Source organism: Entelurus aequoreus, linkage group LG25, assembly GCF_033978785.1.
Source record: "Entelurus aequoreus isolate RoL-2023_Sb linkage group LG25, RoL_Eaeq_v1.1, whole genome shotgun sequence".
Classification (NCBI taxonomy): Eukaryota; Metazoa; Chordata; class Actinopteri; order Syngnathiformes; family Syngnathidae; genus Entelurus; species Entelurus aequoreus.
In genome coordinates, this window is record NC_084755.1 from 4,338,206 (window position 1) to 4,366,192 (window position 27,987).

General features: G+C 39.9%; 2 protein-coding genes across 3 annotated transcripts; one reads left to right on the forward strand and one right to left on the reverse strand.

Annotated features, from left to right (window-relative positions):
• LOC133642250 (inactive serine/threonine-protein kinase 19-like) lies at window positions 1–27,073 on the reverse strand. Of its 2 annotated transcripts, none has more exons than XM_062036341.1 (7): window positions 27,028–27,073; window positions 9,863–9,958; window positions 9,662–9,804; window positions 7,253–7,488; window positions 4,053–4,150; window positions 3,834–3,981; window positions 1–198 (listed from the first exon to the last, which is right to left on the reverse strand). In XM_062036341.1, exons 2-7 carry the CDS (start codon window positions 9,954–9,956, stop codon window positions 153–155), a joined length of 765 nt encoding a protein of 254 aa, XP_061892325.1. In that variant the 5' UTR covers window positions 9,957–9,958; window positions 27,028–27,073; the 3' UTR covers window positions 1–152. The 2 variants fall into 2 exon arrangements, with proteins under 2 accessions (XP_061892325.1, XP_061892324.1); XM_062036340.1 differs by lacking the exon at window positions 27,028–27,073 and adding an exon at window positions 12,250–12,392 and having other exon boundaries at window positions 4–198.
• On the forward strand, window positions 14,536–22,705 carry dxo (decapping exoribonuclease). The gene is made up of 7 exons (XM_062036339.1): window positions 14,536–14,876; window positions 18,537–18,985; window positions 19,076–19,302; window positions 21,798–22,017; window positions 22,156–22,291; window positions 22,380–22,474; window positions 22,545–22,705. Exons 2-7 carry the CDS (start codon window positions 18,543–18,545, stop codon window positions 22,651–22,653), a joined length of 1,230 nt encoding a protein of 409 aa, XP_061892323.1. The 5' UTR covers window positions 14,536–14,876; window positions 18,537–18,542; the 3' UTR covers window positions 22,654–22,705.
• Window positions 27,074–27,987: the final 914 nt, after the last annotated feature.

A 27,987-nucleotide genomic window follows, 5' to 3' on the forward strand; every position in this document is an offset into this window, starting at 1 on the left:
AAACCAAAATGTGATTTTGAAATGTGATTTTATTGAATAATGTGAAACCACAAAAGGGTAAATCATAAATTCCATTTGATGAACCCACAGGGTTTTTTTTAATAAGACATTTTGGACAAATGAAGTCTTTCAAGGTGTCGATAGGAACTGAATCAGAAGTCAACGAATCGTAACAAAGTCCCTGAAGTTGTTGTGATGCTGTTAAAAAAAAAAAAAAAAAGTATTTGACTGATGCCTGTGTCTAATATATCCAGGTTAAATAGTAAAACAAAAGCAGTGAAGTTGTCACGTTGTGTAAATGCTAAATAAAAAGAGAATACAACAAATCCTTTTCAACTTATATTCAATTGAATAGACAAGATATTTAACGTTCACATTTTTTGGCAAATAATCATGAACTTAGAATTTAATGGCAGCAACACATTGCAAAAAAGGCATTTTTACCACTGTGTTACATGGCCTTTCCTTTTAACAACACCCAGTAAAGGTTTGGGAAGTGAGGAGACACATTTTTGAAGTGGAATTCTTTCCCATTCTTGCTTGATGTACAGCTTAAGTTGTTCAACAGTCCCCCTTCTCATATTTTAGCCTTCATATGTTCAATGGGAGACAGGTCTGGACTACAGGCAGGCCAGTCTAGTACCCGCACTCTTTTACTATGAAGCCACGTTGATGTAACACGTGGCTTGGCATTGTCTTGCTGAAATAAGCAGGGGCGTCCATGGTAACGTTGCTTGGATGGCAACATATGTTGCTCCAAAAGCTGTATGTACCTTTCAGCATTAATGGTGCCTTCACAGATGTGTAAGTTACCCATGTCTTGGGCACTAATACACCCCCATACCATCACACATGCTGCCTTTTACACTTTGCGCCTAGAACAATCCGGATGGTTCTTTTCCTCTTTGTTCCGGAGGACACGACATCCACAGTTTCCAAAAACAATTTGAAATGTGGACTCGTCAGACCACAGAACACTTTTCCACTTTGCATCAGTCCATCTTAGATGAGCTCAGGCCCAGCGAAGCCAGCGGCGTTTCTGGGTGTTGTTGATAAATGGCTTTTGCTTTGCATAGTAGAGTTTTAACTTGCACTTACAGATATAGCGACCAACTGTAGTTACTGACAGTGGTTTTCTGAAGTGTTCCTGAGCCCATGTGGTGATATCCTTTACACACTGATGTCGCTTTTTGATGCAGTACTGCCTGAGTGATCCAAGGTGCGTAATATCATGGCTTACAGGCAGTGATTTCTCCAGATTTTCTGAACCTTTTGATGATATTACAGACCTTAGATCAGGGGTCTCAAACTCAATTTACCTGGGGGCCACTGGATGCAGAAACTGGGTGAGGCTGGGCCGCAAGAAAAGATTTCTTAAAAAAAATCTAACATGCACTTTTTAATGAATTCACCTCCTTTGAATGGCTTTCCCGCCCTAGCAACCATCTCACTCACCATGTAGCTAGCTTTGACTGCTGCATCGCTCTTTTCGCTTGCTTTCTTGACGAAATCTTGTTGCCTCAGTAGACTGGTTTTAAAATTTGCAACCCGGTTCACTCCCCTAGTATTTTGCATACTCCTCAGCATGTCTAGTTGTATAATGACGTTTCAAATTGTATTCCTTGTGCAACGCAACTTTCTCTGTATCAACTACAGAAAAGAGCTATAAGGATTATTCATAAAGTAGATTACTTAAAACACACTAACATATTATTTATTAATTCTGGTTTATTGAAATTACAGGAGCTAGTAAAGTTACAGACATTATGTGTCATGTTTAAGGCTAAAAGTAAAACATTACCAGCAAATTTACAAAAAATGTTTGTCATCACTTCTGAGAATGAAGAGCATAGAAGAAAAGGTCATTTCCAACATCAGTATTCAAGGACAACTTTAAAACAAATGTGCATATAAGTGGTGGGGGTTAAACTATGGAATTCTCTTTACAAGAGATAAAAGATTGTAAAAATATATTCCAATTGAAAAAATATATAAGGACAGAACAATGAGATCATATGGACAGCCATAAGTGTTTACATTTTACTTTATATTTATTATTTTACTTATTTTTTGCCTAGTTTTGTATTTGTTTTGTATCATCCTGTGAGGTGTATACTACTTATTTTGTTTTTTTTGTTCGTTTTGTACATCATGAAGTTTTGCACTTCTTGTGTTTTTTTGTTTGTTTTCGTTATATTTGGATGTAATTGTTTGTTTATATGATATCATTAAGTAAGACTACGTACTATGTTGAAGGGGGCAGAAAAATATAAGATTTTTCTTCATCCTGCTCCTTCTCAGGCATTGGTGTGTAAATGTATAATTTAAAAATTGAGGTATAATTGTCTATCGATCAAAGATGCACATCAATGAAGGAGATAAATAAAAATGAAATGAAATGAAATAAGACACGTCGGGGTGCCCCTGTGAAAGAAATATTGCATCAAAAATCGTCTCTGTCTGGAGCCAACGGGAGGAGGGTGGGGGGTGGAGTTTACAGTTACGGTAGCACAATTAGCCCCGAACGGGTTAACATCACCACGTCTGTATCAGCGCTGGGGTCCAGTGCACCACACTTTTGTATTGTCGCTCGCTCCTTCGGCGGAGTGCTCGTCTTCCCCGCCCGGACTGTTTACAACGGGGGCGGGAGCGAGCAGGCGGGCGAGGGAGGGAGGCAGGGAGGGAGGAAGGAAGAGCGTGTGTCATAGAAAAGCGGCAAAATGTTTCTCTGCTTGCATTACGCAAGTGACGTCAATGCATACTTGCCAACCTTGAGACCTCCGAATTCGGGAGATGGGGGGGGGTTGAGTTGGGCGGGGTTAGGGGTAGCGGGGGTGTTTTTGTAGCCCGGAAGAGTTAGGGCTGCAAAGGATTCTGGGTATTTGTTCTGTTGTGTTTATGTTGTGTTTAGGTGCGGATGTTCTCCCGAAATGTGTTTGTCATTCTTGTTTGGTGTGGGTTCACAGTGTGGCGCATATTTGTAACAGTGTTAAAATATAAATAAAATAAAATATGACCACCCTCAGTGTGACATGTCTGGCTGTTCCTCAAGTATGTCTTGCAATAACCTGCGTGTGTCTCTAGAAGCCTCATACAACATGTGTCTGGGCTGGCACGCTGTTAGTATGGAGAAAAAGATGATGCGGTGACAGATTCTAGAGGACACTGATGACAGTGCCATCACGGCACGCCCTCGATATTGTCGAGAGCCTCAACGTGATTGGTAGATTTCTTCAGCTCCGCACACAACGCTGTCAAGCGCCATTCATTTAAAACTCGCGGGCCGCACTAACATTAAACTTTCATATTAAGGTGGGGGCCGCAAAATAACGTCTCCCGGGCCACAATTGGCCCGCGGGCCGCGTGTTTGAGACCCCTGCCTTAGATGGTGAAATCTCTAAATTCCTTGCAATAGCTGCTTGAGAAATGTTGTTCTTAAACAATTTGCTCAGGCATTTGTTGACAAAGTGGTGACCCTCGCCCCCGTCCTTGTTTGTGAATGACTGAGCTGCTTTTATACCCAATCATGGCACCCACCTGTTCCCAATTAGCCTGTTCACCTGTGGGATGTTCCAAATAAGTCTTTGACGAGCATTCCTCAACTTTATCAGTCTTTTTTGCCACTTGTGCCAGCTTTTTGTGAACATGCTACAGGCATCAAATTCCAAATGAGCTAATATTTGCAAAAAATTGCAGTCTATTCAATTGAATATAAGTTGAAAATGATTTGCAAATCATTGTATTCTCTTTTTATTTACCATTTACACAACGTGACAACTTCACTGCTTTCGGGGTGTGTACATAGAAAACATAGGTGTGTCATTTGTGTTTACCTTTCCAGCAGTTCGGCACCAACAATATCATGGATGTGGTATTTGATGTGGAATTTGACTTGTGAGGGAGTCCGCCGCCCCTCCAGGTCGGCCTTCAACACTTCATTGTATCTGGACTTCTTCACCATGCCTAGAACGGCTTTACGGCCTGGTGGGCGGGTCCAATGAGGTAGGCAATTAGGGAAAGGGCCCTTCAGAGACGCTGAGCTCCACACCCACCTTGTATGAAGTACTTGGTGAATTTTCCAGAGTTGGGAATGGAGAGCCACCAGCTGCCTGCATCTCTCACCGTCAACACCCCGGCTTTCACCAGCTGCCTGGATGCAGACAATCAACATGCAGTACATCACACCTGGACCAATGAAGGCCCGGGGGCCGTTAAGCTTTTCAATCTGGCCCGCTGGACATTCACAAATAATTGTTTTAGATGTTTAAGATGTAAAGTGTAGCTGCCATTATGATGTGCACTCATCTTTTCTAATGACCCTAACTAAGTCTTCAACTATACTAAGTCTTTACATGCTTGGAATCTAGTGTGAGAGTCCAGTCCATAGTGGATCTAGCATAATAGTGTGAGAGTCCAGTCCATAGTCGATCTAACATAATAGTGTGAGAGTCCAGTCCATAGTGGATCTAACATAATAGTGAGAGTCCAGTCCATAGTGGATCTAACATAATAGTGTGAGAGTCCAGTCCATAGTGGATCTAACATAATAGTGAGAGTCCAGTCCATAGTGGATCTAACATAATAGTGAGAGTCCAGTCCATAGTGGATCTAACATAATAGTGTGAGAGTCCAGTCCATAGTGGATCTAACATAATAGTAAGAGTCCAGTCCATAGTGGATCTAACATTATAGTGTGAGGGTCCAGTCCATAGTGGATCTAACATAATAGTGTGAGAGTCCAGTCCATAGTGGATCTAACATAATAGTGAGAGTCCAGTCCATAGTGGATCTAACATAATAGTGTGAGAGTCCAGTCCATAGTGGATCTAACATAATAGTGTGAGAGTCCAGTCCATAGTGGATCTAACATAATAGTGAGAGTCCAGTCCATAGTGGATCTAACATAATAGTGTGAGAGTCCAGTCCATAGTGGATCTAACATAATAGTGTGAGGGTCCAGTCCATAGTGGATCTAACATAATAGTGAGAGTCCAGTCCATAGTGGATCTAACATAATAGTGTGAGAGTCCAGTCCATAGTGGATCTAACATAATAGTGAGAGTCCAGTCCATAGTGGATCTAACATAATAGTGAGAGTCCAGTCCATAGTGGATCTAACATAATAGTGAGAGTCCAGTCCATAGTGGATCTAACATAATAGTGAGAGTCCAGTCCATAGTGGATCTAACATAATAGTGTGAGAGTCCAGTCCATAGTGGATCTAACATAATAGTAAGAGTCCAGTCCATAGTGGATCTAACATTATAGTGTGAGGGTCCAGTCCATAGTGGATCTAACATAATAGTGTGAGAGTCCAGTCCATAGTGGATCTAACATAATAGTGAGAGTCCAGTCCATAGTGGATCTAACATAATAGTGTGAGAGTCCAGTCCATAGTGGATCTAACATAATAGTGTGAGAGTCCAGTCCATAGTGGATCTAACATAATAGTGAGAGTCCAGTCCATAGTGGATCTAACATAATAGTGTGAGAGTCCAGTCCATAGTGGATCTAACATAATAGTGTGAGGGTCCAGTCCATAGTGGATCTAACATAATAGTGAGAGTCCAGTCCATAGTGGATCTAACATTATAGTGTGAGGGTCCAGTCCATAGTGGATCTAACATAATAGTGAGAGTCCAGTCCATAGTGGATCTAACATAATAGTGAGAGTCCAGTCCATAGTGGATCTAACATAATAGTGTGAGAGTCCAGTCCATAGTGGATCTAACATAATAGTGAGAGTCCAGTCCATAGTGGATCTAACATAATAGTGTGAGAGCCAAGTCCATAGTGGATCTAACATAATAGTGTGAGAGTCCAGTCCATAGTGGATCTAACATAATAGTTAGAGTCCAGTCCATAGTGGATCTAACATAATAGTGAGAGTCCAGTCCATAGTGGATCTAACATAATAGTGTGAGAGTCCAATCCATAGTGGATCTAACATAATAGTGTGAGAGTCCAGTCCATAGTGGATCTAACATAATAGTGTGAGAGTCCAGTCCATAGTGGATCTAACATAATAGTGAGAGTCCAGTCCATAGTGGATCTAACATAATAGTGTGAGAGTCCAGTCCATAGTGGATCTAACATAATAGTGAGAGTCTAGTCCATAGTGGATCTAACATAATAGTGAGAGTCCAGTCCATAGTGGATCTAACATAATAGTGAGAGTCTAGTCCATAGTGGATCTAACATAATAGTGAGAGTCCAGTCCATAGTGGATCTAACATAATAGTGAGAGTCCAGTCCATAGTAGGGCCAGCAGGAGACCATCCCGAGCGGAGACAGGTCAGCAGCGCAGAGACGACCCCAACCGATGCACAGGCGAGGGGGAGAGCAGAAGAGAAACGGCAGATCAACTGGTCTAAAAAGGGGGTCTATTTAAAGGCTAGAGTATACAAATGAGTTTTAAGATGGGACTTAAATGCTTCTACTGAGGTAGCATCTCTAACTAGCTTTGTTGGATTGATTTGCTTAATTCATTCCATCATTTAATTCCACATACTGATACGTACAAATGTTTTAAATTACATTTTTCTCTAAGGTTATATTTCTCCTCTTTTGTTGAAGATAATTGTTGTACATTCTTGGCTAGCAGGTTATAGTTTGCTTTGTGTATTATTTTAGATGTTTGCAAATGCACCAAATGGTTGAATTTCAATAATTGTGATTTAATAAATAAAGTGTTTGTATGTTCTCTATATCCAACATGATGTATTATTCTACATTTGTAACACAGTCAGTGAATAAAGTGTACTTTTGTAGTTATTTCCCCATATTTCTACACAATAAGCCAGATATGTAACACTAGTGAGCGGTAGAGAATATGACGTGAGTTTTGGTCTCGAACATGTTTTGCTTTATTCATTATTGACGTCTTTCTTGCTACTTTATGTTGTATATTTTTTACATGAGATTTCCAATTCATTTTACATCTATTATTACACCCAAAAATGTATTTTCTTTGACCCTTTCAATATTTACTCCGTCTATTTGTATTTGTGTCTGACTTTCTCTTCTACTGTTACCAAATAGCATTATTTTAGTTTTACTGAGAATCAAAGATAGTCTGTTTTTGTCAAACCATCTTTTTAATGTGTTCATTTCTTCTGTTATTATTTGTATTATCTTCTGTGTGTTCTCTCCTGAACAAAATGCTGTTGTATCATCTGCAAATAACACTAACTTTTAAGTCCTTTGTAACTTTACAAATGTCATTTATACGGAGATTGAACAATGTACATACGTGATTTCAGTGTCCGAGAAGAGGAACTCCCTGAGCATCTTGTCCTTGTTGAAGCTGAGATCCGTGGAGGGTGTCAGCGCCTTCTCCAAGAACTTGTCCACGGTGGCTCTGGTGGCTTTGCCCTCTTCTCCTGCCAGCACTTTGGTTTTGTAGTCGGAAGCAAAAACCAGCCCAAAGGCCTCGGCGTCGAAGCCAAGCTGGAACATGAGCAGCTCGCCGTCCTCGCGCAGTTTATTCTGCCGGCATTTTGTGGTGTGCATCACATTCAGTTGTCAAGCAGCAGGTAGACTTAGACAAACTTTGATGATCCACAAGGGAAATTGTTCCACACGGTAGCTCAGTTACAAAGGGTAAGGATGGAAAGGATAATGCAGGTATAAAGTAGACTAAGGCCATGTCTACACTAAGCCGGATAACCCCTTAAACTAATAATTATTTAGCCTAAGCCCCGTTTCAGCCACACTAAACCAGCGTTTAAGGTTCCCCTCCTTGGACAAATTTTTACAAGGCTAAGTGCGCCGTCTATTTCTTGAATCCCCGGCTCTTAGCTTTGTGCGGACTCATTGATCGTTTACAAACTGAGTTCGGAGAGGAAGTGACGTCCGAAAGAACGCGCTACAGCCAGCTTCATAGTAAAGCGGTTCCGTAACTCGGAGCTAACCACTGGAAAGATGGAGGCGAGTCATCCAGACATGCCCGTGTTTGTCCTTCTTGTACATGTACAGACGCTTGTGGAAATCACACATGAATACCTTAAGAGAAAGCCATTGCAGCTATCTGGGATACAACACTTCTCAGACGGCAAGAGAACTTTCCAATGTCCGGCCGGGTCAGCTGTGATTCTACTAGGGGTGTAACGGTACACAAAAATTTCGGTTTGGTATGTACCTCGGTTTAGAGGTCACGGTTCGGTTCATTTTCGATACAGTAAGAAAACAACAAAATATACATTTTTGGGTTATTTATTTACCAAATTGGCAAAATCTTCCACAAAAATATTTTTCTTAGTGGAATATTTGATGTGAAGTAATGGGAACCTTGGATAGGTCAATAATTCATAATAACATTGATTTTGATTCAATATTATGTTTTGAACAATGACAGTTTGAAAGGGAAAAAAACCAGCTTTGTTTTATTAGTCAACATTGCAACTTTTTTTAAATGACATTTAACCTTTAAGCTTTTTTATTTCACTTTTGTTCTGTTTTTGTTTATTTGAATAGTATTTTTAGAATGTGCCGTGGGCCTTTAAAACATTAGCTGTGGGCCGCAAATGGCCTCCGGGGCCCACTTTTGACACCCCTGCTATAGATAATAAAAAATTAAATGTGATAAATCTATGGATAAAAAGCAGAGCCTGGCGACGCATGCGCGTTTATCATAACTCTCTCTCTCTCTCTGTCTCTGCCCCTCCCTCACCAATGCTGCTGCGTGCACAATTTGTTTTGTTTTTAACCCCTTCTTAACCCTGAACGTACATTGAAAATACACGCAACCCTAACTCAAAATGCCGGACATTTGAGGCATTTAAGAAACTCCGCAAAAAAGAGGACATGTTCGGTAAAAAGAGGACGTATGGTCAGTCTATCCTAGCCCGTTAGCTGTTAGCATGCCGTGTGTTGTGCCTCGGTGTGCATTGTTTACACAACGTGCGTTAGGCTACATAATATGTCGGTGTGGAAACTCGTTCGGTACACCTCCGAACCGAACCGGAACACCCGTACCGAAACGGTTCAATACAAATACACATACCGTTACACCCCTAGATTCTATTTAGTGAAAAACTTTGTTCATTTGTCGAAGGAGAAACAACGAGAATGCGAGCTCCCGAAGATAGCGTGTGCTTTGTATTACCTGGCCGTCGAGGAATACGGTGAATGCATTTGGACTGGCAAAGCAGACCTGTATCATGTATTGTCCGCCATGTATGTCGCGGACTCAACGTCTAGGTCCAGAGTATATCAAGTCACCAAAAAGGAATGGACAATGAAGGTGAAGGCAAAAGAGTGAGGAGTGTCCTGACCAGATATCTGGATCCCTAGTTTGATTGATGTAAAATGTTCTTTATCACATTGTTTACGTGTCTAATACAGATGTGATTAATGTATGATGTCTCAGGTGTGATTGACTACAATAGGGCCCCACAGCACACTGGATTCCAGTTCATTGAAATAGCACAACACTGGATATTGTTCAGATAAGTTACATTTAAGAACTTGCACACAAAGCAACACTGGAGGTGACTATTAAGTGCGCATTTTCCGCGGATGCGTACTAGGTGGCGTTGCGCCGGCGGACGTAGGGGGTCTTAAACGACCATTTAGTGTGTGTGGACACAGATAAGGTTAGGTGGGATTTACCCTGGATAAAGTCTACTTTTTCCATCCTTACACCGACTTCATCACTCACCACTTCCTTGTCCACCAGAGTCTTGTCCTGGTGAATGCTGTAGAGTTGGTGCTTTAGTACCATTTGAGGCAAGGCGTCATTGAAGAGCTTTCTGGGGAACAACGTCATGAGGTACTCCAAGCTACTTCTGACGTTAATGGGACCTGTTGAACACGAGGGATTAGTACGCAACGGTAGCTTCCAACCAGGCGAAGACCTCACCTTGGTCATCACTTTTGACGCCGAACGTCTGGGTGCCATTTCGTCTTTTCTTCAACTTGAACGTGTCGGAAATAAGAGCCCGTTTCCTGCTCATACCTGGAAATGATTCAAGCGTGACTACATCATTGCTAAATCTACATGTTGTTAATCATCATTGTTAATGAATAAAGCAAAACATGCTCTAGACCAAAAATCACGTCATATTCTCTACGGCTCGCTAGTGTTACATATCTGCGTTATTGTGTAGAAATATGGGGAAACAACTACAAAAGTACACTTCATTCATTAACGGTGTTACAAGAAAGATCAGTTAGAACAGGGGTGGGCAATTAATTTTTCCCGGATGAGCAACCTGAGCACTGCTGGAGGGCCGACAATATTTCAATTAAATTTTGCTCAAATTATTTTTGATATACCGTAAGATAAATAATAATAATAATAATTTAATTTAACCTAACTTAACTTTATACAAAAGCAGATTGCTTTTGATGGTTTTATTTTTAACAATGTCTTACACAACACTTCCTGATGTATAATACAATGCAAAAATGTCAATTTCTGTCACTTTATCCTGCATCCTCTGTAAAAGTCCAACAAACACGGCATTCGTCATCAACTTTTCTCTTTTTAGCGTCTCGGGGATAACCGGGCATCACTTGTCGCTGTGCACCTTCACTCACAGGTTACACACGGACATACGCCCATAAATAACACTTTTCAAAATAAAAATAGCACAGTTGTATTGCACGCACGGCATAGATGTTTTTTTTAAATGTATTTTGTCATTTGTGATTGCCGCTGTTCACATTCACTCACAATCGCGCACGAGCATACGTCCACACGGAAGTAATACAAATAAACGCTTTTCAAAACAAAAGCAGCACCGTTGTATTGCACACTCGACATAGATACTTTTTAAAATGTATTTTGTAATTTATGATTGGCCTCACGCGGGCCGGACAGGGACGCATATGGCCCGCGGGCCGCCGAATACCCAGGTCTGAGTTAAAATAATACATAATGTTGGATATAGAGAACATACAAACCCTTTATTCATTGAATCGAAAATACTGAAATTCCACGACATAGTGAATTTGCAAACAGCTAAAATTATACACAAAGCAAACTATAATCTGCTAGCCAAGAATAGACAACAATTCTTCTCAACAAAACAGGACAAATATAATCTTAGAGAAAAATGTAATTTCAAACATTTGGACGCACGTGCAACACTTAAGACCTTCAGTATATCAGTATGTGGAATTAAATGATGAAATGGATTAAGCAAAGCAATCAAACAATGTACTAATATGACCCACTTCAAGAAACTCTTCAAACTTAAGGTGTTTACAAAGTACAAAGAAGAAGAACCATGATAAACATTCCGAATTTATTTCATTCATCCATTCATTTTCTAGATAATCTTACTCATCTCACCATATGAAATGTAACTTACTTCAGTAATTATTATTTATTTATTTTTATGGAGTATATTGTGAATAAATTGAGAAGAGGAAGTGAACTAAAGTTTTAGCCACTGCTAAGTAAAGGAAAAGGAGTAGGATGGAAAAGGGGTAGGATTAAATAAGCTCTGCTTCTTCCTACTCCTTTTCGAACATGTTGATTGATTGAGACTTTTATTAGTAGATTGCACAGTACAGTACATATTCCGTACAATTGACCACTAAATGGCAACACCCGAATAAGTTTTTCAACTCGTTTAAGTCGGGGTCCACGTTAATCAATTCATGGTACAAATGAATAGAGAAACTGGAAATTGTTATGTATCATGTTGTATGTGTGATGCATCATGTTGTATGCATGCATGCGTGATGTATCATGTTGTATGCATGCATGTGTGATGTATCATGTATCATTTGTACCATGAATTGATTAACGTGGTCAGGATGCCACCGAACACCTCCCTAGGGAGGTATTTAGGGCACATCCGACCGGTAGGAGGCCACGGGGAAGACCCAGGACACGTTGGGAAGACTATCTCTCCCGGCTGGACTGGGAACGCCTCGGGATCCCCCGGGAGGAGCTGGACGAAGTGGCTGGGGATAGGGAAGTCCGGGCTTCCCTGCTTAGGCTGCTGCCCCCTCGACCCGACCTCGGATAAGCGGAAGAAGATGGATGGACTTAAACAAGTTGAAAAACTTATTCGGGTGTTACCATTTAGTGGTCAATTGTACGGAATATGTACTGTACTGTGCAATCTACTAATAAAAGTTTCAATCAATGTTGTATGCATGTTGTATGTGTAATGTATCATGTTGTATGCACGTATGTTCGAAATAAACTCAAACATTACTTTTTTCAATCACAGCGGTCACAACCCATGTGTACGTTTCTTTATAATGCGAGATGATATGACCAAGCCTTACCTTTAAAGTTGTTTCAGACAAAAAAACATTCGTTCGTACATATTTTCGCTCGAATTCGGTTCCAATAGCGTTAGCTTAATTGTTATTGTGCTAGGCGAGTCTTCTTCGCTTCCATAACTAAGCGTCAGTTAGAAATACTGCCCCCTCTGGTTCAAATCGTCATTGCGGGCCCTTTTTTTCTTCTACTGAGGAGTCAAGAATAACATTCTAGCAGTGGTGTGACGTCAGGGCCAGCAAGGCCTTCTCTGCTGGCCTAACATAACCAGAAATAATGATCATAATTAAAGATAAAAGTATTTTTTCATTTATTTTCCCTAAATATGTAAAAGTATTCATATTCTCTTCATGTCATATTTAATTATGCTCCTTCCAGTGCTGTTGTTTTTAGTTTAGAGTTTTTATCCAATCAGAATTCAGATAGCTTGTGTTGCCATGCTGTACCAAATCTGCCTAGAGCCTTCAGATTGAGCTCTAAGCGAACAGGGGACATACAGTTGATAGACAGTCGCAATAGCCAGTCAGATCACGCGTTGTTGTCAGTAAAGCCTTCTAGATAGCCTACGGCAGATATATATATTGTGATGTTATGAGATAGTTCAGTGTTTTTCAACCTTTTTTGAGCCAAGGCACATTTTTTGCGTTGAAAAAATGCGGAGGCACACCACCAGCAGAAATCATTTAAAAAAAAAACTCAGTTGACAGTAAAAAGTCGTTGTCGCAATTGTTGGACATGACTTTAAAGCATAACCAAGCATGCATCACTATAGCTCTTGTCTCAAAGTAGGTGTACTGTCACCACCTGTCACATCACACCCTGACTTATTTTGAGTTTGTTGCTGTTTTCCTGTGTGTGGTGTTTTAGTCTTGCGCTCCTATTTTGGTGGCTTTTTCTCTTTTTTTGGTGTTTTCCTGTAGCAGTTTCATGTCTTCCTTTGAGCGATATTTCCCGCATCTACTTTGTTTTAGCAATCAAGAATATTTCTGTCGTTTTTATCCTTCTTTGTGGGGACATTGTTGATTGTCATGACATGTTCGGATGTACTTTGTGGACGCCGTCTTTGCTCCACAGTAAGTCTTTGCTGTCATCCAGCATTCTGTTTTTGTTTACGTTGCAGCCAGTTCAGTTTTAGTTTCGTTCTGCATAGCCTTCCCTAAGCTTCAATGCCTTTTCTTAGGGGCACTCACCTTTTGTCTATGTTTGGTTTAAGCATTAAACACCTTTTTACCTGCACTCTGCCTCCCGCTGTTTCCGACATCTACAAAGCAATTAGCTACCGGCTGCCACCTACTGATATGGAAGAGTATTACACGGTTATTGCAGATGATGTGGTCCTGATGGCTTCATCTGGCCAGGATCTTCAGCTCTCACTGGATCGGTTCGCAGCTGAGTGTGAAGCGACTGGGATGAGAATCAGCACCTCCAAGACTGAGTCCATGGTTCTCGCCCGGAGAAGGGTGGAGTGCCATCTCCGGGTTGCGGAGGAGACCCTGCCCCAAGTGGAGGAGTTCAAGTACCTCGGAGTCTTGTTCACGAGTGAGGGAAGAGTGGATGGTGAGATCGACAGGCGGATCGGTGCGGCGTCTTCAGTGATGCGGACGCTGTATCGATCCGTTGTGGTGAAGAAGGAGCTGAGGCGGAAGGCAAAGCTCTCAATTTACCGGTCGATCTACGTTCCCATCCTCACCTATGGTCATGAGCTTTGGGTTATGACCGAAAGGACAAGATCACAGGTACAAGCAGCCCAAATGAGTTTCCTCCATCAGGAGGCGGGGCTCTCCCTTAGAGGTAGGGTGAGAAGCGGGCACGTCCGACCGGTAGGAGGCCACGGGGAAGACCCAGGACACGTTGGGAAGACTATGTCTCCCGGCGGGCCTGGGAACGCCTCGGGATCCCCCGGGAAGAGCTGGACGAAGTGGCTGGGGAGAGGGAAGTCTGGGCTTCACTGCTTAGGCTGCTGCCCCCGCGACCCGACCTCGGATAAGCGGAAGAAGATAGATGATGGATGGATTACACGGGTACTCTGCCGAGCTCTAGACAGCACCGACACTCAACAACAACACATCATTTGCAGACTATAATTACTGGTTTGCAAAAAATATTTTTAACCCAAATAGGTGAAATTAGATCATCTCCCACGGCACACCAGACTGTATCTTAGTGACACAGCGAGTTCCACCTCGGTCCACACTCCATGTCAGTAGGTGGCGCTAATGCACACCACAAGGTTGCTTGTCAACCGCCATTAAAGAAAAAAAGAAGAAGAAGAAGAACAATAACATCACCCCCTCTGGTAGCCACCGTCACTGCATGTCCTGCCGCTCTGTTGTTGTTTTATTTCTTTTTTTTTTTACGAAAATAACACCTAACCAAAATCAACCGCTGAGATTTTATCATGCACTTTATGTTCCAAAACAACTGACTGCGTGATAAATGTTTACAGCGACCGCCGCCGTTTGAAACGAGGGAGAGCTGCTTGGAGTTAGCATACGACGCTAGTTAGCTTAGCGAGCTAGCTTCCCGCTGCTTTTTGTTCATTTTTAGAAAAATGTTTCCTATTTATTTATCAAGATGCGTTCCAGGACAGTAACTTCGTGTTTAGGCGTTACTGACTGCAGCACTCAGTGAGGTAAGTACTGACCTTTGTACTTTGTGCTTCTGGTTTTTAATAATGGAATACTGTCTTTGTTGGTACAAATAGACGGGAGTAAATATTGAAAGGGTAAAAGAAACACATTTTTTTGGGTGTAATAAAAGATGATAAAATTAACTGGTGATCTAATATAAAAAAATATACAACATAAGGTGGCAAGAAACATTTCAATAATGAATAAAGCAAAATACGTCCTGGGCCAAAAATCACGTTACATTGTCTACTGCTCGCTAGTGTTACATGTCTGAGTTATTGTGCAGAAATATGGGGAAACAACTACAAATGTACACTTCATTCACTTTTTTTTGTTTTCTTTATAAACAAAGAAAACAAACTGTAGATTTTATGGTTAAAAAAACCTGGCAGCTCAGTTGCCAGAATTTTTACGTAATTATTACGCTCGTTTTTTACAGAATGTTACCTTCACGGTAATATTCTGTAAATATAATAGTGAAGGTTACAGTATCGCGTTTTTTTTACGGTAAAAACTGGCAGCAATTTTTTTTTTTTTTATTGCAAATTCTTATGGTAAAATTATTAACTGTAGATTTTACGGTGTATGTCTGTACGTGGCAAAATGGTACTACGTTTTTTTGCAGTAGAAAATTGGCAGCTCAGTTGCCAGACTTTTACTGTAAAAGTTTTTTGTTTTTTTTTACTGTAAATTAGGGGTGTAACGGTACACAAAAATTTCGGTTCGGTACGTACCTCGGTTTAGAGGTCACGGTTCGGTTCATTTTCAGTACAGTAAGAAAACAACAAAATATACATTTTTGGGTTATTTATTTACCAAATTTGCAAAATCTTACACCAAAAATATTTTTCTTGGTGGAATATTTAATGTGAAGTAATGGGAACCTTGGACAGGTCAATAATTCATAATAACATTGATATTGATTCAATATTATGTTTTGAGCAATGACAGTTTGAAAGAAAAAAAAACAGCTTTGTTTTATTAGTCAACATTGCAACTTTTTCTAAATTACATTTAACCTTTAAGCTTTTTTATTTCACTTTTTTTATGTTTTTGTTTATTTTTATAGTATTTTTAGAATGTGCCGTGGGCCTTTAAAACATTAGCTGTGGGCCGCAAATGGCCTCCGGGGCCCACTTTTGACACCCCTGCTATAGATAGTAAAAAATTAAATGTGATAAATCTATCACGCCTGGCGACGCAAGCGCGTTTATCATAACTCTCTCTCTTTCTCTGTCTCTGCCCCTCCCTCACCAATGCAGCTGCGAGCACAATTTGTTTTGTTTTTAACCCCTTCTTAACCCTGAACATACATTGAAAATACACGCAACTCTATCTCAAAATGCCGGACATTTGAGGCATTTAAGAAACTCCGCCCTGACAGCTCCGCAAAAGAGGACATGTCCGGTGAAAAGAGGACGTATGGTCAGTCTATCCTAGCCCGTAGCCCGCTGCTAGCATGCCGTGTGTTGTGCCTCGGTGTGCATTGTTTACAAAACGTGCGTTACGCTACTTAATATGTCCGTGTGGAAACTCGTTCGGTACACCTCCGAACCGAACCGGATCCCCCGTACCGAAACGTTTCAATACAAATACACGTTCCGTTACACCCCTACTGTAATTAGAAAACTGCTTTTTTGCGGTGGAGTTCTGGCAACTGAGCTGCCAGTTTTTTCAACGGCTGTTGATTCTCTGTACAGAGTGAAATAAATAAAAAATGAGTGCTGCAAAGATCGAAGTAATAGTGGATAAAATAGGAAAAGTCACTTCCACAGTATGGCACTTTAAAACATTTTTTTTTTAAACGGAGCGTAGTCCTTCGCCGAGCTCATCTTTTATCAACACACGTCCGTTCCCTATTCGGATGTACGGAAACAACAGGTAGGAACTGCAGTACAGGACCGTCTAACTAAAATAAATCACACGAACGCAGTTGGGAGAGTGGCCGTGCCAGCAACCTGAGGGTTCCTGGTTCGATCCCCACCTACTACCAACCTCGTCACGTCCGTTGTGTCCTTGAGCAAGACACTTCACCCTTGCTCCTGATGGGTGGTGGTTAGGGCCTTGCATGGCAGCTCCAGCCATCAGTGTGTGTATGGGTGAATGGTGAAATAGTGTCAAAGCGCTTTGAGTACCTTGAAGGTAGGAAAGCGCTATACAAGTATAACACATTTACCATTTACATTTACTAACTGTGTTACAAAAAAGACCAATTAGATAAATACATAATGTTAGATATAGAGAACATACTAACACTTTATTGAGTAAAAAATATTGAAGTTTGATGATTTGGTAAAATTGCAAATAGCTAAAATTATATATAAAGCAAAGTATAACCTGCTACCCAAGAATGTAAAATTCTTCTCAACTAAAGAAGAGAAATATAACCTTAAAGGAAAATCAAATTTAAAACATTGTTATGCTCGTACAACACTTAAAATCTTTAGTATATCAGTATGTGGAATTAAATTATGGAATGGATTAAGTAATAATGCATATGTTCCTTCTTGGCTTTACTTAAATGTTCACATGTGAATAATGCCGTATAATAGACTGTATTTATATTATTCACATGTGAATAATGCTGTATAATAGACTATATTATTCACATGTGAATAATGCTGTATAATGGACTATATTATTCACATGTGAATAATGCTGTATAATGGACTATATTATTCACATGTGAATAATGCCGTATCATAGACTGTTTTTATATTATTCACACATGAATAATGCTGTATAATAGACTATATTATTCACATGCGAATAATGCCGTATAATAGACTGTTTTTATATTATTCACATGTGAATAATGCTTTATAGTATTTCTTGTCCATTGTGAGCGAACTGTGGTGCTGAATTTCCCCCAGGGATCAATAAAGTACTTTCTATTCTATTCTAAAGAGGTTCAACAATGTACAGATATGATCCAGTTTTAAGAGGTTGTTCAAATATAATAGTGCTTACAAAGTACAATCAATCAATCAATCAATGTTTACTTATATAGCCCTAAATCACGAGTGTCTCAAAGGGCTGCACAAGCCACTACGACATCCTCGGCTCAGATCCCACATCAGGGCAAGAAAAAACTCAACCCAATGGGATGACAATGAGAAACCTTGGAGGGGACATCGAGTGAACCTTGGAGGGGACATCGAGTGGATCTAGCATAAGTACAAAGAAGAAGAATTGTGGGAAACACCGTCAACCTTATTGAAAATGGGATATTCTTCATCTCAGTCATCTCATGACTGACTTAATTATTTAATACAAAAACTGCTGTATTAATCATTCACGGATGTCATTGTGCTACAAAAGGAAGTCGGTAATTGAACTTATGTATTTGTAAACGCTCTGAAGTGGGAAAGGTGTAGGATTAAATAAGCTTTGCTTCTTCCTACTCCTTTTCGGACATGCTGTAAAGTGAAATAATATGACATTGTGTGATGTATTACACTGTAAGTGTGTCCATGTTCGAAATAAACTAAATAAATAAGTACTCATGCTTGCAGTAATACCATCTATGCCAATTTTAGCTCACATTCTTTACACGCTTTTTATTATTCACACGTGCTTCCATATAAATCAGCATTTTAAAGTTAAAACATATTTTTTTATTGTGGTGTCTTCAGCATGATTGTGCCTTCTCCTCCTTGTAGACAAGAATGACCCAGCACGGTTCCGGCCTGCAGCACCAGCAGTCAGCGTGCAAGAGATGGAGCGAGGACGCTGAACAAAATGACAGGGAACATAAATCCTTCAAAGCAAACCACCGCCATCACCAGTCCGGGCCATCAGCTCAGCAACCGAGCGCCCCGGCTTTGAGCACCAGAAGGGAGCTCTACCAAAGAGACTTCCCGCTGTACAGGCAGCCTGTCGAAGTAGGTTCCTTTTCCCTGGACTCTCAGCGTAGATTCTTCAACGACAGCAGGCAGATGAGATACTATGTAGAACCTGAGAAAGGTCCACATTTTGATTTGAAAGATGGATACAAAGACCGCTTTATACAGAGGGACGAGCGTGTGAAAGAAAAGCTGGATCACATCCTTCGGTGGATTTTGGCCAACAGATCCAAAGTGGCACGGAGGACAGATTCCTCGCATTCATCGTAAGATTTATCGACCTCCATAGAGCCAACACTGTTACACTTTCCACTTGGACGTGACCGTCAATGCCTCTTCCTGTGCTCTCTCCTCAGAGCTTTAGATGTCGACTTTGTGACATGGCGTGGCCATTTGACCAAACTGCTGACCACACCGTACGAAACACGAGAGGGCTGGTTGCTGGCCGTCACAAAGTTCAAAGGAACACATTACATCAGTGAAGTGGAGACGGAAGCGGCTCGCAGGGATCAGGAGAACCGTACCGAGCGGCATAAGGCGATGATGTACTGGGGGTACAAGTTTGAGCAGTACACATGCTCAGGTAGGAGGGTCTATTTGATCCTTGCATATAGTTTTAAAAAGAGGCTTTGCTACACATCTTAAAATATAGCTCTGCTAATTATCCATAACAGCTACAGACTAGGGAGCTGTATCTTTATTTTGTTGTTTGTCAAGCAAATATGGTTAACTAGAGTGATGCTGCTGTCAAAACATAAGTGTCATTTTAGCACTGTAGGTCACATAGCTATGCTAGCATTGTTGTATGTAATATCCATCCATCCATTTTCTACCGCTAGTCCCTCTCGGGGTCGTGAGGGTGGCTGGATCCTATCCCAGCTGCATTCGGGCGTAAGGCGGGTTTACACTCTGGACTAGTGTTGTCCCGAAACCAATATTTTGGTACCGGTACCAAAATTATTGAGATACTTTTCAGTACTTCGGCATCACAAAAATTATTTTAACAAAAAAATCTTAGGGTACATTAAACATATATTTCATATATATATATATATATATATATATATATATATATATATATATATATATATATATATATATATATATATATATATATATATATATATATATATATATATATATATATACATAAATATGTATGTATATATATGGATATGTATGTATATATACATATGTATATATATACAGTACATATATGTATGTATGTATATATCAGTGGTCCCCAAACTACGGCCCGTGGCCCGGATCCGGCCCCCCAGCATCCAAAATCCGGCCCACAGGGAGTCCCAAGTAATTTTTTTTATTTTTTAATCTTTCCTTTCTAATCCATTTTCTACCGCTTGTTACTCTTGGTGTCTCCTAGCCGCTCAGGCAAATCATATTGTCTAAAAATGAATTTTCCCATCGATAACGTGACAATGGTAAATGGGTCATACTTGTATAGCGCTTTTCTACCTTTTTTAAGGAACTCAAAGCGCTTTGACACTATTTTCCACATTCACCCATTCACACACACACATTCACACACTGATGGCGGGAGCTGCCATGCACGGCGCTAACCAGTCCCATCAGGAGCAAGGGTGAAGTGTCTTGCTCAAGGACACAAAGGACGTGACTAGGATGGTAGAAGGTGGATTGAACCAGTAACCCTCAGATTGCTGGCACGGCCACTCTCCCAACTTCGCCACGCCGTCCCCTAAATGTTGATGAACATCAATGTTAATTGATGTTAAATGACAAAACGGATTATAAAGACAATGTATATATATATATATATATATATATATATATATATATATATATATATATATACACACTACCGTTCAAAAGTTTGGGGTCACATTGAAATGTCCTTATTTTTGAAGGAAAAGCACTGTACTTTTCAATGAAGAAAACTTTAAACTAGTCTTAAAGTACCAATGATTGTCACACACACACTAGGTGTGGTGAAATTTGTCCTCTGCATTTGACCCATCCCCTTGTTCACCCCCTGGGAGGTGAGGGGAGCAGTGGGCAGCAGCGGTGCCGCGCCCGGGAATCATTTTGGTGATTTAACCCCCAATTCCAACCCTTGATGCTGAGTGCCAAGCAGGAAGGTAATGGCTCCCATTTTTATAGTCTTTGGTATGACTCGGCCGGGGTTTGAACTCACAACCTACCGATCTTAGGGCGGACACTCTAACCACTAGGTGGTCCTGATGGCTTCATCTGGCCAGGATCTTCGGCTCTCACTGGATCGGTTCGTAGCCGAGTGTGAAGCGACTGGGATGGGAATCGGCACCTCCAAGTCCGAGTCAATGGTTCTCGCCCGGGAAAGGGTGGACTGCCATCTCCGGGTTGGGGAGGAGATCTTGCCCCATGTGGAGGAGTTCATGTACCTCGGAGTCTTGTTCACGAGTGGGGGAAGAGTGGATCGTGAGATCGACAGGCGGTCGGCAGTAATGCGGACGCTGTATCGATCCGTTGTGGTGAAGAAGGAGCTGAGCCGGAAGGCAAAGCTCTCAATTTACCGGTCGATCTACGTTCCCATCCTCACCTATGGTCATGAGCTTTGGGTTATGACCGGAAGGACAAGATCACGGGTACAAGCGGCCCAAATGACTTTCCTCCGCAGAGAAGCTCTGCCATCCAGGAGGAGCTCAATGTGAAGCCGCTGCTCCTCCACATGGAGAGGAGCCAGATGAGGTGGTTCGGACATCTGGTCAGGATGTCACCCGAACGCCTCCCTAGGGAGGTGTTTAGGGCACGTCCGACCGGTAAGAGACCACAGGGAAGACCCAGGACACGTTGGGAAGACTGTCTCCCGGCTGGCCTGGGAACGCCTCGGGATCCCCCGGGAAGAGCTGGATGAAGTGGCTGGGGAGAGGAAAGTCTGGGCTTCTCTGCGACCCAACCTCGGATAAGTGGAAGAAAATGGATGGATGGATGGATGGATGGATATTATGCGGGACCTTCAACAATAAACAGCCAAAAACACTTTTAGATGCTCACTGAATTGATATTTAGGCAAATTGAGGTTGGGTTGTTTTCTAAATATAAATGTGCCATCCTCTAAAGATAAGGTCGACGGATCACCTGATCCGAGTGGCGTGGTCAACACAAACGAGGCCTTCTGCACCGTGGTCCAAACCCGCCTTTCAGATCACAGGCTCCTGTTCTCCGGTGAGGTGGACTGCCGGGATAAAGACCCCGACTCTCCGTCTCCTCCCTCCTGCTACGTGGAACTGAAGACGTCCGCAGAGATCTGTACTCCCAAACAGCGCAGCAACTTCCACAGGTTTTATAAGCCGTGTATACCACTATTTATTTGTGTTTGGGTTGCGGTGCACCGCCACACATACATATATTTATAAGAAACACTGGATATTGTGCATAGTTCTTGAATTTAGCTTCTCCTGTACGGTTTCCTCACCAGGTTCAAACTACTCAAGTGGTGGGCACAGTCCTTCCTCCCCGGAGTCCCCCGCATCGTCGCAGGCTTCCGGGATGACGAGGGGATTGTTGTGTCCGTGGAGACCTTTCAGCTCTCCAAGATTTCACAGCTAATCAAGGTAGAATTGTTGTTTAATGCCAATGCATCCATCCATTTTCTATGGATGTCAATGCATTGTCGCAGAAACCATTTCCTCTTTTGAGCAGAAGGAGGACAAGTGTTGGAAGCCAACAGTCTGCATGAACTTCTGCAACGACTTCCTGTCTTTTGTCAAACGTGTCATAACTGAAGATGATCATCGGTGAGTTATTTTGAATTATTTAAAAAATAACTTTTAAGCCCTTTTCTGACAGTTATTCTCTCTGGTGCAGTGTGGTGTATCTGTTCTCCTGGAACCCACGCTGCGATGTGACCTACTCTGTACACAAGGACTCCTCCTACTCTTTCCTGCCTGACTGGTACATGAAGGAAATGATCTGAAGATTCACACCATCAGTACTAATTTTTCAAATAAAAAGCAGGTATTCTGCTAGTTTGTCACTTTATTTTCCAGATGCTGTTTAAGCCAAAGCCTAGAGTTTGCCAACTCTCCCAATGTGTTTTAGGAATTATATCCCGCCCACTTACAGATGTAATGACGAACACTATGTACTTACAGTCGTGGTCAAAAGTGTACATACACTTGTAAAGAACATAATGTCATGGCTGTCTTGAGTTTCCAATACTTTCTACAAACCCCGTTTCCATATGAGTTGGGAAATTGTGTTAAATGGAATACAATGATTTGCAAATCCTTTTCAAACCATATTCAATTGAATGCACTACAAAGACAACATATTTGATGTTCAAACTCATAAACTTTATTTTTTTTTTGCAAATAATAATTAACTTAGAATTTCATGGCTGCAACACGTGCCAAAGTAGTTGGGAAAGGGCATGTTCACCACTGTGTTACATCACCTTTTCTTTTAACAACACTCAATAAACGATTGGGAACTGAGGAAACTAATTGTTGAAGCTTTGAAAGTGGAATTCTTTCCCATTCTTGTTTTATGTAGAGCTTCAGTCGTTCAACAGTCTCCGCTGTCGTATTTTACGCTTCATAATGCACCACACATTTTTGATGGGAGACAAGTCTGGACTACAGGTGGGCCAGGAAAGTACCCGCACTCTTTTTTTACGAAGTCACGCTTATGTAACACGTGCTGAATGTGTTTTTATTTATTGTTATTGAGGTATAGATTATCAACACATGCCTACGTATACGTCACTGTTCACCACTTCTGTGGTTGTCAAACATTCCTCATTTTACAATAAAACTAAGTACACATTTCCATTACATTTGCTATGTTCTAACTTGAGAAACAGCATCAAATGCATACTTGCCAACCCTCCCGATTTTCCCGGGAGAGTCCCGAATTTCAGTGCCCCTCCCGAAAATCTCCCGGGGCAACCATTCTCACGAATTTCTCCCGATTTCCACCCGGAGAACAATATTGGGGGCGTGCCTTTAGCGTCCTCTCTCACCTGAAACCTTCACCCTTTAACGTCCGCATGCTGTCCTCAGTCACGTCCACTTTTCCTTCATATAAACAGCGTGCCAGCCCGGTCACATAACATCTATGGCTTTTGGAACTCAGTGCACACACAACAACCTATCTGGATTCCATAAGAGATTCGATAAGGCATCGGTTCGATAAGAGGATTCGCTAATGGCATCGACATTGATAATTTCTTAACGAACATCATCCCTATCCTCTTTCTTATACTGTGTATATATATATATATACAGTATATATATATATATATATGTATATATATATATATATATTACAGCTGCAACAACTAATCGATTAAATTGATTAATATAGATTATAAAAATAGTTGGCGATTAATTTAGTCATCGATTCGTTGGATCTATGTTATGCGCATGCGCAGAGGGTACTTTTTTTTTACATTTATTTATTTGAATGTTTTATTGTTTTTTTTTATAAACCTTTATTCATAAACTGCAACATTTACAAACAGCTGAGAAACAATAATCAAAATAAGTATGGTGCCAGTATGCTGTTTTTTTCCAATAAAATACTGGATAGGATAGAAATGTAGTTTGTCTCTTTCATCCGACTATTAATCGAAGTAATAATCGACAGATTAATCGATTATCAAATTAGTTGTTAGTTGCAGCCCTAATATGTATATATATATATATATATATATATATATATATATATATATATATATATATATATATATATATATATATATATAGTAAAATAAATACTTGAATTTCAGTGAATTACAGCTATATGTATATATATATGTATATATATAGCTGTAATTCAGTTAAATTCAAGTATTTCTTTTATATATATATATATAAGAAATACTTGAATTTCAGTGAATTACAGCTATATTATATATATATATATATATATATATATATATATATATATATATATATATATATATATATATATTAGGGCTGGGAATCTTTGGGTGTCCCACGATTCGATTCAAAATAGATTTTTTTTTTTTTCCAATTCAAAATGATTCTCGATTCAAAACGATTTTTTTTTGTTTTTTTTGTTTTTGAAAACAATACACAACAATACCATAATATTGCAATACAATTTAATTTTGGAGTTCTGAACTTATAATTTCTTGCAGTGTTTATTAAGTGGTAATATGTCACATTTGTCCCAATTAACTTTATATCCTGATAAACAGTCATATTCAGTGATGACATTATTGATATAAAGAAGAGAGGAGTTAACATGTGACAGGTAAAAAAATTATGTCGTCACAATACATCGATAGCTTATTATACTGAGAGCCAATTTTTATACCATGAATATTATTTTCACTTCTTATTTTTGCAGCTAAGGGTTCAATAACCAAATGAAATAATAATCCAGATGCAGGACATCCCTGTTTTACTCCTTTTTTTAACAAAAAAGGTTCTGAAATATGATTATTGGTTTTGACTGATGCCATGGGCTTTGTATAAAGCATCTTAATCCATTGTTTAAAATTATCTCCAAATCCAAATTTACGTAATGTGCAAAACATAAATGACCAGTTTATGCAGTCGAATGCTTTCTCCGCATCAACAGTACATACTGCTGTGGGATAAGGGAGACTTCTAGCATAGTAAATAACATTAAACAATTTCCTTGTATTGTCTGAAGATTGTCGACCTTCCATGAAGCCACTTTGGTCAGTATGAATTAATTGTCCTATTACATTTAAAAATCGTGTGGCTAAGATTTTTGCCAAGATTCAAAAGGATTCTCTAATCATTCAATACATAGATTTCAGCAGGATCTACCCCAGTCTGCTGACATGCAAGCAGAGTAGTAGATTTTTGTAAAAAGCTTTTATAATTGTAAAGGACAATGTTTTATCAACTGATTGCAATAATGTAAATTTGTTTTAACTATTAAATGAACCAAAAATATGACTTATTTTATATTTGTGAAAATATTGGACACAGTGTGTTGTCAAGTTTATGAGATGCGATGCAAGTGTAAGCCACTGTGACACTATTGTTCTTTTTTATTTTAATGTCTAATGATAATGTCAATTAGGGATTTTTAATCACTGCTATGTTGAAATTGTAACTAATATTGATACTGTTGTTGATAATATTCATTTTTGTTTTACTACTTTTAGATTGTTCTGTGTCGTGTTTGTGTCTCCTCTCAATTGCTCTGTTTATTGCAGTTCTGAGTGTTGCTGGGTCGGGTTTGGTTTTGGAATTGGATTGCATTGTTATGGTATTGCTGTGTATTGTTTTGTTGGATTGATTAAAAAAAATACAAATTAAAAATCGATTTTTTAAAAATGAGAATCGATTCTGAATCGCACAACGTCAGAATCGCGATTCGAATTCGAATCGATTTTTTCCCCCACCCCTAATATATATATATATATATAGCTGTAATTCACTAAAATTCAAGTATTTATTTTATTCTATATATATATATATATAATAAAATACTTGAATTTCAGTGAATTACAGCTATATACGTGTATGTATATACAGTATATATAGCTGTAATTCACTGAAATTCAAGTATTTTTATTATATATATATAAGAAATACTTGAATTTCACTGAATTACAGCTATATATATATATATATATATATATACTGTAGCTGCAATTCACTGAAATGTATATATATATATATATATATATATATATATATATATATATATATATATATATATATATATATATATATATATATATATATATACTGTAGCTGTAATTCACTGAAATTTGATGCTGTTTCTCAAGTTTGAATATATCCCTAATTCTGAGGTCTCAAGGTTGGCAAGTATGATCAAATGTCCACATTGCATCACACTCTAAATCACTTGCAATTTACAGCTAGTTTCCTGAGCTTTATTACAATAAAGCACTTTCATTGTGAAAGTACGGTATTCACTTAAAACCGGAAGTAAGCAAATGCTTTAACTGCGAAATTACGTTTTTTTTTAGCGTCAAACCGGAAGTAGCGTATTTTCGCAAATTAGTTAACAGCGCTAATAACTATTCATTTCTAAAAGTCCGATTTCAAATAATCATGGCTGTATTTTCAAAGGAACATTAAATTGTTATCACTGTCACCATGCACTCTATGAACTTAAAACATCAGTAAGGCCAATAGGTATATCTCTTACACTAATGCTACGAGCTATGTTTAGCTAGCTTCGACCGCTAGCTAACAGTAATATCGTGCCTTTAACTTTACCTATGAGATTTTACACACTACTGACCTCTACTATTACTATTTCAAACATGATATTTTTCTTCCAGCAAGTATTGGTATTTATTTGTACTTACCGTCTGTGTTCAACCGCACGACTAGCAGCCAGTAAGGCACACCAGGCTGATTGATGTACGGGGTTTACCTGTGCTAACATCAGGGGCAACACTCTGCAGCAGTGGTCCCCAACCACCGGGCCGCGGCCCGGTACCGGTCCGTGGATCGATTGGTACCGGGCCGCACAAGAAAAATAAAATGAAATAAAAATTAATTTGTATTTTTTTAATTGTATTTATTTTTTTATCAAATCAACATAAAAACACCAGATACACTTACAATTGTGTTTTTATGTTGTACACTCATTCAAACTCAATCGCACAAAAGGGTTGTTTCTTTCTCTTATTAATATTCTGGTTCCTACATTATATATCAATATATATCAATACAGTCTGCAGGGATACAGTCCGTAAGCACACGTGATTGTATTTTTTTATGACAAAAAAAAATAAATACCATACCCCACTGAAATGAATAGGAAATGTTTCCATCCATCTATCCATTCATCTTCTTCCGCTTATCCGAAGTGGGGTCGCGGGGGCAGCAGCCTAAGCAGAGAAGCCCAGACTTCCCTCTCTCCAGCCACTTCGTCCAGCTCCTCCCGGGGGATCCAGAGGCATTCCCAGGCCAGCCGGGAGACATAGTCTTCCCAACGTGTCCTGGGTCTTCCCCGTGGCCTCCTACCGGTCGGACGTGCCCTAAACACCTCCCTAGGGAGGCGTTCGGGTGGCATCCTGACCAGATTACTACAATGCTACATATTTGGAGATGCAGAGCAGCAATACAGACTGTTACTACTACCACTAAGCTACTTAAAGGCCTACTGAAAGCCACTACTAGCGACCACACAGTCTGATAGTTTATATATCAATGATGAAATCTTAACATTGCAACACATGCCAATACGGCCGGGTTAACTTATAAAGTGACATTTTAAAATTCCCGCCACACTTCTGGTTGAAAAACTCCTTTGGATATGA

What these genes read in the sequence shown, in the direction of transcription:
- LOC133642250 (XM_062036341.1), bottom strand. Translation starts at nt 9,956, where the DNA reads ATGAGCAGGAAACGGGCTCTTATTTCCGACACGTTCAAGTTGAAGAAA. An exon ending in CTCTGGTGGACAAGGAAGTG is followed by an intron (nt 7,489 to 9,661) that starts GTGAGTGATGAA and finishes AAATGCCGGCAG; the next exon opens with AATAAACTGCGCGAGGACGG. An exon ending in TTCTCGGACACTGAAATCAC is followed by an intron (nt 4,151 to 7,252) that starts GTATGTACATTG and finishes GTCTGCATCCAG; the next exon opens with GCAGCTGGTGAAAGCCGGGG.
- dxo (XM_062036339.1), top strand. Translation starts at nt 18,543, where the DNA reads ATGACCCAGCACGGTTCCGGCCTGCAGCACCAGCAGTCAGCGTGCAAG. An exon ending in AGATTTCACAGCTAATCAAG is followed by an intron (nt 22,292 to 22,379) that starts GTAGAATTGTTG and finishes TCTTTTGAGCAG; the next exon opens with AAGGAGGACAAGTGTTGGAA. An exon ending in ATAACTGAAGATGATCATCG is followed by an intron (nt 22,475 to 22,544) that starts GTGAGTTATTTT and finishes TCTCTGGTGCAG; the next exon opens with TGTGGTGTATCTGTTCTCCT.